The sequence below is a fragment of the Coptis chinensis genome, chromosome 8 (assembly GCF_015680905.1).
Source record: "Coptis chinensis isolate HL-2020 chromosome 8, ASM1568090v1, whole genome shotgun sequence".
Classification (NCBI taxonomy): Eukaryota; Viridiplantae; Streptophyta; class Magnoliopsida; order Ranunculales; family Ranunculaceae; genus Coptis; species Coptis chinensis.
The window spans coordinates 35,263,483-35,277,379 of NC_141463.1; the positions used below are offsets into that span (position 1 = coordinate 35,263,483).

Here is a 13,897-nt window from a genome sequence, read left to right on the forward strand (position 1 = left end):
ATAAAAAAAGAGAAAATACCTTTCCAACCACCTACATCTTTTAGATTCTCTAACACGCGGTAACGGAAAATTTGATTTATTAGTGGTTGTATTATTAGTGTTTTTCTTTTAGATTTATTTATATGAAACAATCATGACAGAAGAACATATCCATTTGATCATATCCTTCAAGTGGAAACCTGAGATAGCATACAAAATATTCCTTGCTGGACGGGACCATTAATTGCATTAAAATCCACTGGGGTCGATATTTTTTGTGAATAAGTAGATGCGTTTCGTAGTTTACATCTTCTACAAAACATAGGGTACTAAGCTGAACTACTCGTGTGATGATTATCAGTAGAACTAAACACCATACATCTTAATATGGGATGCGAAAAAGTTAGTTCATGGATGTGGGGAAACAATATCAAGCTCACTGATGTCTCACATTTACCACAAATATGCTATAGCTTACAATGCACAATCCTTTCTAGATAAGTCCACCCAAATATCTTTGATTATCTTCCGTTGCCCTCACAATGTTCAGGACTTCAAGTTGATAGTCAACAGCAACCTTAGAATAGGTCAGACTGACAGTACTGGCTCTTGGATGAAGTCAGAATGTGCGGGAACAATTGCCAGAAGCCCTTGAGCAGTGACACTTCGTACTCAATGAAGACAAACAGACCTTAACCAACTTCATCTGAATACTGGCCAGCCAAAGTTACGGCACGCATTCCCCTGTCTCAACACATCAAGATCAACACATCAAAACGGAAATCCTGAGGTTGCAAAGAACAGATCCGACTTCAAAGTTCAAGAAGTGGCACATGCTGACCGTTCATGTGCTGCAATTTCCTGCTCGATGAGTGAGTACCTTGGACTTAAATCTTCAGTTTCATATGAATGATGTATAGAGACACTAGCCAGAGGTTCTCGAGCAAAGAGTTATGAACTGCAGTTTTCATCAAGTTGCTCGTCCTTGAGATATCTGTCATTTCTACCTATTTCACAAGGGACAATTGATAGAACCCAGTTGGTTAGGGCTTCAGCATGCTGGTTCTGCTAAAAGAAGAAAACATATGAGATGAACTGACCTGAACAAACTCCATCTTCATATTGGCCTGCTGGAGTTGGATTTGGACCAATCAAAGGTGCAACTGGCACTCAGTTCATCAACGGTCGAACCTTCCAGTTTGAAAAAAAAAAATCCTTTAAAAGCAGACCCCACTTTAAACTTTAGGCTTTGGCATATACATATGGCATGGAATGGCTCAATAAATTACCCCACATTAAGGACACTAACAAACATTATAAATCACCTACTTGAAATTCAATCTAGAAGATGACATCAGCCATTTACCATTCACCCTATGCACTCAGAAAACTCCTAATCACAACTAACGTTCTGACAGCGCCTCAACAATTGGTATCATAGGTCGTAGACACAAATGGGGTGTGTCCAGAAAAGAGAGGCGTCACAAACAAGTTCTTCTATCCAAGGTGAAAAATACACACAAATGAATTGTTACAGGGCATGACCTAGGAGTTTCTTATGTAAACATACTTGATCTAAGTTTCATATACCTTGTATGTTGATGTACGTAAAAATTGTCAACATGGCACTTGAGTAGGCATTTAAAAACAACCATCATGTTCAAAATGGTCTCGGCCAACCTGAAATGTCACCATAGTGCTGCAGTTGTGATCCATAATACATTATTATTACATCAGAATCAAGAAGAAGAAAAGAAAAACAAACAAACAAACAAACAAACAAACAAACTTGAGAATATATAAGAATAAAACGCATTCAAGTGTAAGGTTGTAAAGCTACCAAGCGTACTGTCAAGATCTAATGCCTATGATGGAACTTCATTATATACATACAAACACTGTGCTTTTGCCACAAAAGAAAATACTGGTGAACTACAAATTCCACCTGGCCACGGATTAGCTAAATGGTGCACTCAATTTCTTGACCAGAAAATAAATTTCTTAGGTTTGGTGTTCCAGTTAGAGAGTGTAGATGGTTTACAGACATGCCACCGCCAATGAGCTCAAATATGAAGAGCATGGGTTTTGGTAACAGAATAGCATAGCAGATTACTTATGGCACTACAACTGGGAAAACAAATAAACATACAGACTGAGTACTTAGGGACGCCATTCAATACACCATCACAGAACTACAGCGTCCTTATACATGCACATCAAAAAGAATATGTTTTGAGTGCACTTGTGCTACTTGCTTGCCAAATACTCTAGTTCACTTTCTAAGAAAAATAGTCATACTTCATCAAATGGGTCCAAGTGCTAGCTTTCCGCCTTTCACATATTAATATTGTCCAATTATTTCCAACTCTGGACAAATAAATTGGCAATATAATTTTTCTTGAAAATGGGGGTATCCCTAATACCCCCATTTTCAAGAAAAATTGTATTGCCAATTTAACGTGTTAAACTAACCTTTTATTTGTCTAGAGTTGGAAATAATTGGACAATATATATATAGGGGAGGGATAGAGCCACTCCATCGACTTGCAAATTGAATTAAGAACCGATTTTTTGTGGATTTGTTCTTCTCACAATGGATAGCATGCCCACAAAATTTCATCCTATTTGGATATGTCTAACCTTGCAAAAACTAACATTCAATTTTGAATATTTATCTAACGGTCCATAATTGTCTGATTTTATAATAACATTTGATTAGGTTAGACATATTTGAATGACCAGAAATTTGGTGGGCATGCTACTCATGGTAGGGAGATTATATCTACAAATTATCAGCCCTTAATTCAATTGGTAGGATGAGATATGACTTTGTACGTTTTAGGAGTGTCTCGGGAGTGCCTCTATCCTCTATATATATATGTGTGTGGGGGGGGGAGGGGTTTGCTCTCTCTCTCCCCCTCCCATTTTCTTTTTGCTTGGTAAAAAGTTATGGACCCCTACCCCCATATGCATTCCCCCTCTTCCCCCCCCCCCACAAAACAGGTGAAATCTAACCACGGAAGGATTTATTTGAAGATAAAACACATGAATATGTTTTCAAAATACATTGTCATTGTTAGAACATGCACTCGGACTCAAATCCTAACATATAAGTAACTTTGGTGACAAAATCAACAATAAAATAAACTAAAGAGATCGTTATGCAGTCAAGAGATCATTATGCGGTTGATGAAAGATTAAAAAATCACATAGAGAATGAGATGAGTAACTTACCCAATCATTGGTGTTTATGGTTTCACAATTTAACCCAATTCTCGACTTGAAGGTGGGGAATCCAGTTCCAGTTCTCGCATCTTCTATGTAGCTCTGGATGACATTCGATGATGTGAAGCAAAGTTAGTGGTGGAAGCTCTAGCAGCCAGTCTGGCAACTTTCTAAAATTCTTGCAACACCTAATTTCAAGAGTTTGAAGTCTATGGGCATGTTGTATTTCCTCCGGTAGAGACGTCAATTGAGGCAACCAAGCCAATTCTAAATATCGAAGGAAATGAGGTGCTGAAAATCAACCAACATGATTTCTAAGTCTGGACAATCCCAAATCATAAACTTCAGGAGGGCTGTTAAATATTGCAATGATGATTCGGTTAGAAATTTTAGACTCTGGCATTTGAAAACCACCAAATCCTTGAGAGAAGCCAGGTTTTGTAATCCCTCCATCAGAGATTCCAAACTTCCACATCTATAAATCCTCAAACTGTGAATTGTCGAAAGATTTTCTAGTTCCGTAGGAAGCCTTTTCAATTTGTCACAATCGGTGATGATCAAATCTTGCAGATATGTAAAGGTTTGTAGAGGTGCCTCTGGAAGAGTATCCACTTCATCAAATCTTGTAATAGAAAGGAAAAAAAGATTGGGGAGTTTTTCCACTGACTTCAACAAGGGATCATTAGCTTTCCCCACATATAAACTTGTAATAGAAGACGGCAATGGTATGGGTAATTTCAGTTTGGGGCAATTATAAAGATGCAATGAAACAAGACAAGGAGGGAGTAGTAGACATCCTTCCACATTAGGCATGTCATAAATTCCGAGGTATGTCAGTTTTGGAAGTGCAGTAGAAGACCCTACCCAACCAGGCAACATCACACCTGCGTAAAATTCGATAACCAACACTTCGATGTTCGGGTGAGGTTGGAGTGCTTCTAGCACCTCTTCACTGTTGTTGCATTCAATTTCAATGTCATACTCATCAATTGGCCACAGTAGGTGTAGATCTAAAAAGTTCTCCTTACTCCTTAAGTTAGCTTGGTGAGCATCCCTTGGATCAAGCACATACTGAAGCCCTTTAATGGATAATTTTCCTTCAAGATGGTCTAGCTTTTCCAACTCCTGGATACTTGAATACACGTGATAAGTCAAGTTGTGAAAGCCTTGATACAAAGAGCTGTAAAAAGGAATTGGTTGCACAGTGGAGGAAAAGGATTGTGCGGCAGAATGATTGGGATTTAAAAAATTTAGAGTTGCTTGCGATGGTGCTGAATCACATATCACTGATACATGTCATGCCTCTTTAGGAACTTCTCTTATCTCACCAAATTTCACAGACGAACAATCATTGACCATTACTGAGCATGCAAGATCCTGCATCTTAAACCCTATTATTCGCAAAGTTACATTTTCATGCATGTCTTGGAAGAAAAAGCGCTTCAGTAACTCGTTGAAAACTTCACCACCGATGTCTTCCACCTCTACCCATCTTTAACACAATTCCAAAAGTCATCGCTTTTAGAGTGTAACAAGCTTCCTAGTGCCTTAAAAGCTTATAATCTCTTCACCGATTTGTATCAAGTTTTGAGCAATCTCTTCAATCCCTATACCAAAAGCATATTTGACAAACAAAAGCCAACAGTCACGCTCTGATAGAAAATTGAGATTATGTGTTGGATTAATGATACACGTGGTGAGCTTACAAATGTTTGGAAACATCTAGAGTCTACTACGGTTTGGAGACGAGTTGTTACAATGACTGAACTTCCATTATCCCCACATGTTAGAAGATGCATCATTTCATTCCACTTCACTCGGTCATGGTCCCAGACATCATCCAATACAAGCAAAAACTTCTTGTTCTTTAATAATATTTTGAGGTAGTTTTGCATAGAATTTAAGTCTGCAAGAACATCACAACAAGCAATACATGTTGTCCCAGACATGTAATTGTCTTATTCTAGAGTGGACATCCTTTTATTTCTCACACTCATAATTCTTGAATATGTCAATACATGTTGGCACTAGCTGCGGACCAATTATCATGAAAGGTAGATTTTGTGGTGTGTTATTTGCAAGTTATTTAGTATCTATCCATGATAAAAAGAAATTTGATATGTAAAAGACTAAAAGCTATTGATTGATGTAACCAAACTATCAAGTACATCAACACTACGCACATTACCAAGAACCTAGTGCCTTAATCATCCCAAGGACACCCTTATACTAATACACGAAGCCTATATAAGAATATTAACACTGTACATGTACTGATGTACCAAGCACTAGATACCCCATAATGGTATCAGCCTTGCAACAAAAACAAAAAAGGCCCAGAACAATCATAAATCGAGACAATTCAAACCACCAAATGCATTACAGAAGGCCGGAGATAGAACTAAAACAGAAGTAACTCCTAATGAACTGCATCATCTCCACAATCTTTGACCTGCCAGCTTAGGAATCCTCGATGTCATCAGAGAATTCCAAGTCCAACTTCGCCTTCATCATCGTCATAATCATCAGCTCCTAGATGAAGCGGACACGGTCTGTGTATATGACCACCTGTCTGATCTGTAGTTGACACGGTCCAATATATCTATGATCACCTACACAGATTAAAAGGAAAATCTTTGGGTCTTTGGTTGGCGCATAATTGGAGACATTATGAGAAGAGGGATCATGACTTTCCACAAATGATTCTTATTGTTTTTTATTGGTAAAGTTCTCTATACATCATCATCATTTATATAATAAGAGGATTACATTCATTACATACATGGCTTCAAGGAAAAGGTAGCAAGAAGCTACTTGTCGCACAAGCTCCCTAAATTACAAAAGTGCTTTCATCTTACAAGCCCATCCTAATTACACATAAGATCTTTAGATCTTACTCCCTTAAACAATGATGAGCACATGCCCATCAAAGAGAACCTCCTTAACTTCCTCCACCAACTTATAAACTCCTTTTCCTTTTCCTTTCCTTCCAATTCTCCATGGCATTCACATTTGGCTTTGGTAGAGCCATAACAATATCATTCCCCAAAGCCTCCTTCAAATCAGATGGAGGCACCAAAGGTATGTTGAAAGATGTGAAGAATAGCGTGCAAATCCCATAAGCAAAGGGGCAAGCAAGAAGAAGATGATCCATGTTTTCCTCCATATCATTGCAAGAGAGCACACAACGTTGATATTCATATCCCTCCATTCAAATTGTCGATAGTTTGACTGCTATCCAAGTAAACCCCCAACAAAAAGAAAGCCATTTTAAATGGGATAGAATTCTTCCAAACCCTCTAGTGTGGAAAAGTAGCAAGGCTCTCATTCTCTTCTAGCACAACCAAAGCATACTCACTTGCCAAGATTTGGTTAAATGACTTCATTGTGAGCACTTCCTTGTTTTCCCACAACCATATTAATCTATCTACTTCTCCAAACCTCCTAACCACTTGGTAAATAGAACTTTCAATCTCCCACTAATTAAGGCCCTTCAAAGTACAAGATCCCATTCCACATCATTAGCACCTCCTTCCTTATAATCCAAAACAAATGTTCTTTTGTTAGATGCTAATAAATAGATTCCACCTTGTTCTTTTAAGTGAGGTGTCCAAATGCTGTCCCAAAAGAGATATAACTCTTTGGTACCAGGTAGAAAAGGAACCCCTTTAACAAAGTTGCCCCACCCACCTGTGATACCCCTCCCAAAATGTAATACCAAGCGGTTCCTTAACTAACCTTTTACTTCCTCCATCTCCATACTCGTTCACCACCAAAATGGTCCTCCTCTTCCCCATATCTCCATAGCCACTTTGCCAAGAAGGTTATATTCATTGGTGATACATGCTTACAACCTAAACCACCCTCTTCTTTGGGAAGGCTACTCTATCCCATTTGACAAAGAGAATTATACCTTGTTTCCTTCACTGCCCACAAGAAACTTTTAAACAACTTTATCAAGTGCTTCACCACTCCCAAAGAAACAATGAGTGAACGATAATAATTTGGAATGTTTGATATAGTGGACTTAGTCAAGATCAACCACCCCTTTTTAGAGAGGCATTTAGCTTCCCATCCCACCAACAGAGTCGCTACTTCTTTGTCACCTTAGATTTGCTTTTGGCGACCAATGGAAGACCCATATATGTAGAAGGAAACGATTCCACACCACGCCCCAATACGCTAGCAATCTCCCCTAAGTGGTGCTTCACCTCCTTGACTTTCCAAGTGCCCCCAATTTATAGATGATTCTTTATATCAAATGATTGTTTTTCCTTTGGTGTAAGCGGTGGAAGGAATTCAATGAAATACCATTCCAGGTTTTTGCATTGGCGGTGGAGTCTATCATCCGAGAGGAGTGATAGGTGGATGGTGTCTATCTTATGCTTTTCCCTTTTAGTTTTTTCTATTTTAGTAGGACCGGCTCATCCTAACTTGCACATTCCACTTTTCTCTAATAGATTTGACAGTTTACCTCGTAGAAAGAAAAAGATATAGAAACCCAACTTTTATACAATAACTTTTCTAAAAAACAAAAGACTTTAATAGATCAGATGACATTGCAACTCTTTAGCCAATAGACTTTGATCCCATTGGTGAATTCAATTGAATGGTCCACAGACTAGAATCAGCGCTAAAGTTGAGTGGAGAACCAATGATGTAATGAAACATTGAAAAATAGACTGAAACACTGTACCTAACAGAATTCAAGTGTTTTTGTTGTCTGCTATCAGATTTTATCATAACGTAACAAGGCAACAGAAGATTCTCATGTGATACATACCTGTAAGCTTACAACACCTCCAAACATATTTCTTAGGGTGCGTCCTCCAGATACGTCACTCCTATGATTATAAGAAGGATTGCATGAAATACTTGGGAAAAAGATAACAAGAAAACCAAATAAAACTAACATCAATAAAACCAGAGCAGAAAATAGTATCGGTATTTACGCATGGAGAAACATTCCACCATCACTTAGGCACTTCACTTTTGTGCTACTAGAAAATAGCCCCCTAAACTCATCACAGTGCAGTAGTTGCTAGACCCCCAACAGAGCATCCAGAAAGAAGAGCCTGCAGCAGAAAACAACATTAGTTGATCAAAATAACAAAGAAGGCCAACAAACATTGCAATATATTCCTGAATCAAAACCTGATTGGCATAGCGCACTCCCTTTGACATTAGCTCTTCCATATCAGCTACATAGATACTTTGTCCTCGGAAATGAAGATGAGCGGCCTAGACACAGAATCTATAACCACCACATGAGCAGCATAAAAGATTTACAAATTTATGATACAGCAAAGTGAAGTTTCACCTTATTGCTCACCCAAAGATCACGTGAATAGTTGAAGCAAGTAAAATAAATGTTCAACAGATTAACAAAGAAAAAAGTATAACCAGGTATTCGTTTGATCTTCCAACCCACCCTCCCTCCCCCCCCCAAACCAAATTTCTCGAGGCACTTTAACTCCCAACACATGCAATCAGTTTCATGGCACTCATCACACTAAGTAAAACGAAATTGTTGAGCTCAGATGATGCGACCAGCCTATTAATGATGCGACCAGCCTATTAATGATGCCCCAGCAAGGAAAAATTTACCAATGAACCATGCACCAGTGTGCGTAGAATGAGTTGCGAATATTGAGGAAATATTATTAGATATCTGATGCCCACATGGTTAACAATAAATCAATAGAAAATTGGATACTTTTGGCCAATTACTTCCTATGATGGTCACAGATATGTGTTCAGCCACGCAACGGGACCATTCTTCAAGAATTGTTGCAACATAAAAGAATGTAGCTTACAGGCTGATATCGGAAGCAAAGTCATTTCTCATTCCATAAAGAAATGGCTATGAGTAGGAACAAAGCTTTAGAGTTTTCAAAACTTTCAAATGACTAAGCTTGTAGAAATTAGGACCAACAGGAAAACTGAAAGACTTCAATGTATATATATAACAAGTACATTCATAATTTATAGTCAAATGAAATTAACACAAGTACATGATATAATATGTAATAATACAATAGCAAAGACCTAGAAGTGTACTAAATTTCATAAAGCATAAGCCATGATTAAATGACGCATACAAAGGATAGAAGTGCAATAGTGGATCAAAATCACAAGCAACCTGATCTTCACTGTCACCGGTAAAAGATGCACCATCGCAGATGCATCAAGGATGTCCAATCTAGAATAAGACAATTACAAAAAGAATGATAGCATTCACTTGTATCACTGGAAATGAGGGATCTAGTTGAGAGAAAAACCAGGATTTTCTTCAGCTTTATTGCTTAATATTCCCGTGAATGGTATTTGTTTCTCCATATGCGCTGATGATCCACGACGAGTTGTTGTGCGGAAAGCACATGTTCTATGATTGTTACACCATCCTCCTCCCTGCCATCAATTGATTCAAATTTCAAAAGTGTCAAATTTCTCATGAATATAAACGTTTGCATTATCTGATAATTTCTTGTGCAGTAGAGGAAGTTTGAAAGCATCAAAAGAAGTTTACTAGACATGGGATGTTAGATTATTAGTTTCTCAAAATCCATGTGAAGAAAACTGTAAAACATAGAGAATTGTAAGTTAAATGATTACTTTATGGTACTCTGACATGAAACTATATCGAAACTGGTGATGATTAAAGTGAACCTCCATAACTCATAACTAATTTTCTCATTTGTCCTGGCACAGGAATACTGAATACAAATACAATAATATTATGGAATGAGTAATAACTGGAAACACAGGGAAATGCCTGCTGTGGGAGTAACACCTAAACATGTCTGCATCAATAGGCATGATACCAGTAACTCGCATAAGGGGTGGGGCAGAAACTTTTATTATATACATATGACTTTGGGAAACGTTTAAAGCTAAGAACTAAGGCCTTGATTAACGTAAGTTAACGGGATAAACAATTTTTATTTTTTATATTTAAACATTGGGCAAAGACCAAATCTACTTAAAAATGGCCATTTCCAAAGTATCTTCGGTGAAAAAACAGAACTCCAGAGTTAACAATAACATGGCAACCATAAATTAGAATCTAGTGTGTCTTTCATGCTGTCTTACCTCCAAATTGACAATCCAACTGTTTGCTCCGGACCCATATCCACGATGCCAATGATAACCAGGCAGTGTACCATCCAGACAAACTATAAAGATCAGTTGATTGCAAGCAAAGAGTCAATGTCATCTCTTTTGAAGAACCACACTAAAAAAAAATGTATAAGCTAGTGCTAGATATCTAACCACAAACTAACATATAGCCCACGAAGAAATCCTAATGACTCAAAATATAAAAAATATATATATATGATGGGTTGAAGCAGGAAATTCGGCTGGTCTAAGGTCCTTTATAAGGCAATCTAGAATTACAAAATAAAGTAATCCTAATTTTCCTCAGCAATAAAAATCAAAAAATGAAATTAAGTCCTCTACTGAAAAAAAGAAGTTTAAAGGCATAAAAAACTTGGCTGGGGGGGGGGGGAGGGGATTCCAATTGGAAAACCAATTCTTAGTTTAAAATTTCATGAAATAAGAAGCATGCATAAATTCCACCATCAAAAGCTTTTATTAAAAATTCTTCTATTTAAGATTCCCCAATTGCCCTCAAATTCTTCCCATTCTTGAGGATGGGGAAAATTCCCCTGCCATGATGCCTCCTATTTCCTAAAAAAAATAAACTAAAATTTGGGTTTGCCATCAGAATGTTTCCCATGTAAAATCAAATACACCACTTGTATTAAAACAGTAAAAAATTAAAATTACAAATAATAGTAATCAATAGTGTACTAGTGGATGCAGGACTAAAGAACCAAAGGGGTCAAAAACAATGTAAATGATTGGATGCACAAAGAAAGCAAGACTATAATGTAGGAAAGTATCTGAATTGAGGTAATTATGGTGACTCTAGCTACCCACACACAAAAACAAATCATATTGATATACATTGTACCTTTAAATTGTAATTATGAAAAAACAATTCAACAACAACAACAAACACAATAAAGAAAAATAAAAAAGGAAGTACCTGCTCCTTTTGCATCAGCACCTTGAATGAGAGTAAGAGGAACCATCAAAGAAGGGGCAATATTATACCCATCCAACTTTGAAACTTCAGTCACATTCAAATCCTCAAAACCATTTACCCATCTACTCAAAACAACAAAACAAACAAACCCAATTTCCCACAACACAAACTTCATTCTTTTCTTCTTCTTTCTTCTAAAAATACAAAAAAAAATGGACAAAAATGAGCTCTTTGAATGCCTTTGCCTCAAAACTCAAACTGTTTTTTTGGAAAAATAAAAGTATATATATAATCTTAATAACGCGTAATAAGCTAAATGCATAAGGCTTCCAAAAGTATCATGTGTGGTGTTGGTGTAACTAATATAAGAGCTAAATATAGGAAGAAGCATTCATTCTTGTTCCGTACATACAGAAAACTAACAAGAGGGGGTTTTTGAACTGGATCACGCATTTAAGCGTGAACTGAATGCTCGATGCAAATCTCAAAGGGTAGTCACTAGTCAGCTATCCTACCATTCGGCTTTATACCCACTGCATCTTAATGGGCAATTCAGATTACAAAACCCAATTCACATTTTTTTGAGCAAAAATGTTCTGTAATTTAAATGACTGCTGTAAACAAAACTCCAATTCTTCGGTAACTTGACGTCTACTTCAAATATCGCCTTCAGACTTGTCCTCTTTAGGCGGTGCCATTTGCCTGGTTAGGCGTGACCGAGTCCATGGATCCAGCGGTGCTTTTTGAGCTTGTAGCGGAATTGGTGGTTTTGATTGCCTGAGTTCATTCTCTCTATCGACAAACCTACACAATCAGTAAAACACAAGCTAAGTATTTAATTTTACACCAAGTAGCTTATGAATGCTCAACATACACTCACACATGCCAAGATTACCGCTAATTCCTAAACATAGGTATCATACAATAATTTACATAGCCTACTTTCCATGCAATAATAGGAAAAGAAGGAAAACTGTGATGAGCATTTCACATAAAGGATTCAAGAAAACAGTTGGATTATGCAGATTGTGCAGGCTTAACAGAATATGTCACAAAGGCTAGGAAAGATAAACACCACTGGAATAAACTTTCCAATGACATACATAACGGAACTTAGCTGCTTAAACAATGGATTTCAGATTTTATCGGGAAAAAAAAAACAATGGATTTCAGAAACTAGGTAGTTTCCAACTATTCTATTTTGGGTATCAACTAGCAACGTAGTTATTCTAGAATATAGTTGATTCTGCAATGTTAAGATACCTCATCCAGTCAACCATGATTGTGAAACTCTGTCCGCAATATGGCTTTCTTGGAATATTAAGCAACAGCAACATATATGATAAGGCTACAATTAGATAACTTAGACATAACAAAATGAGACGAAAGGATCTGGATGTTTCCTATTGAATAAGTTCTCATCCATCTTCTCCTTTTTTTTCCTTTCTTTCTGGTGAATTAAATCCCCTTAACTGTATATAATGGTAAAGCTAGTGTTGTTGTTTAGCATATTCTGTTTGAGAAACGGAGTATTTAGCAATTAAGTAAAACAGGGTCTATTTGCAGAACTAGAATCATGAAGGGAACTCAACAGCTTATAAAAGTATACATAGAACTAAGAGGAAAGTAGGCAGAATGTAAAGGGCATTGCAAAAAGGGAACAAAATATAGTTAAGTTAACGGGAAAATAAAATCCTAATCTGGATTGGCATTGCTCCCTGCCAACAGAGAAATCAGATTTATATATATTAACCAAAGAGTTCATTTCCCAACGAAATAAGGCTATGAAGATAATATATTTAGGATCGAAGCTTACTCGATATAAGCCATTGGTGCAGCGTCCCCCACACGTATGCGAGTTCTGAGAATTCTTGTGTATCCACCTGATCTGTCCCTGCATATACAGAAAGCTCTAGGACGATGAGATACACAGAATCCCAAAAAATGAGGGAAATACTTATGAAAGGCATACTTGTAGCGGTAAGCCAGCTCAGTAAATAACTTGTGAATGACATCATCTCCCCGCACAAAAGCAGCAGCACGCCTTGCAGCACAGAGAGTGCCCTGGAATGATCTAGTGTTTATGCCGTGGACTATGGAGCACATATAAACCTACCAGTACACATACCTCTTTTCCAAGTTGCACCATGTTATCAGCGAGACGGCGAACTTCCTTGGCCTGAAGGAAAAATAAACATTAATTTCATAAAAATTTGAATAAAATGATAAAATAAATAACCATTCACCTTTGTAATAGTTGTTTCAATGCGTTCATGCTTGACCAATTGAGAAACCATTGTCCTAGACAAAAAATAGTAAAAACTTAAATAAGGAGGAAAATAATAATAATAATATAAAGATTTCGAATTCAACCTGAACATGGACATACGATGACCGGTGGGCCGATTGAGCTTCCTCATTTCGAATAACTAGAACAAGATTCTGGTTCAGAAAGGCTTTTCATAAAACCCTACTGCTACTACTAGTGCTGTCCAAAGTCAAAACAAAGCCCACATTGGTAAGGGCCTAGACTTCAAATCTTAAGCCCAGCCCACAACCCGGCCCTCATCTATAATTACCTATTTACCTTATTACCATATTAAAATTTTGTTTTACTGATAATACCCTTAGGGTTATAAT

General features: G+C 37.3%; 2 protein-coding genes across 7 annotated transcripts; both read right to left on the reverse strand.

Annotated features, from left to right (window-relative positions):
- Positions 1-309: 309 nt before the first annotated feature.
- LOC147481283 (pectin acetylesterase 12-like) lies at positions 310-11,451 on the reverse strand. 6 transcript variants are annotated; one of them, XM_086579982.1, is made up of 11 exons: positions 11,258-11,451; positions 10,297-10,379; positions 9,486-9,615; positions 9,347-9,406; positions 8,359-8,458; positions 8,157-8,279; positions 7,988-8,048; positions 3,214-4,811; positions 1,570-1,678; positions 1,080-1,170; positions 310-986 (listed from the first exon to the last, which is right to left on the reverse strand). In XM_086579982.1, the coding sequence occupies exons 1-4, from the start codon at positions 11,430-11,432 to the stop codon at positions 9,360-9,362; spliced, it is 435 nt and encodes a 144-aa protein (XP_086436108.1). In that variant the 5' UTR covers positions 11,433-11,451; the 3' UTR covers positions 310-986; positions 1,080-1,170; positions 1,570-1,678; positions 3,214-4,811; positions 7,988-8,048; positions 8,157-8,279; positions 8,359-8,458; positions 9,347-9,359. The 6 variants fall into 6 exon arrangements, with proteins under 6 accessions (XP_086436108.1, XP_086436102.1, XP_086436104.1 ...); XM_086579976.1 differs by lacking the exon at positions 9,347-9,406; XM_086579978.1 differs by lacking the exons at positions 3,214-4,811; positions 9,347-9,406 and having other exon boundaries at positions 310-982.
- Positions 11,452-11,602: 151 nt separating this feature from the next.
- Positions 11,603-13,737, reverse strand: LOC147481284 (uncharacterized). The gene is made up of 6 exons (XM_086579975.1): positions 13,631-13,737; positions 13,504-13,558; positions 13,386-13,436; positions 13,230-13,321; positions 13,074-13,151; positions 11,603-12,061 (listed from the first exon to the last, which is right to left on the reverse strand). Exons 1-6 carry the CDS (start codon positions 13,675-13,677, stop codon positions 11,914-11,916), a joined length of 471 nt encoding a protein of 156 aa, XP_086436101.1. The 5' UTR covers positions 13,678-13,737; the 3' UTR covers positions 11,603-11,913.
- Between the last annotated feature and the right edge of the window lie 160 nt (positions 13,738-13,897).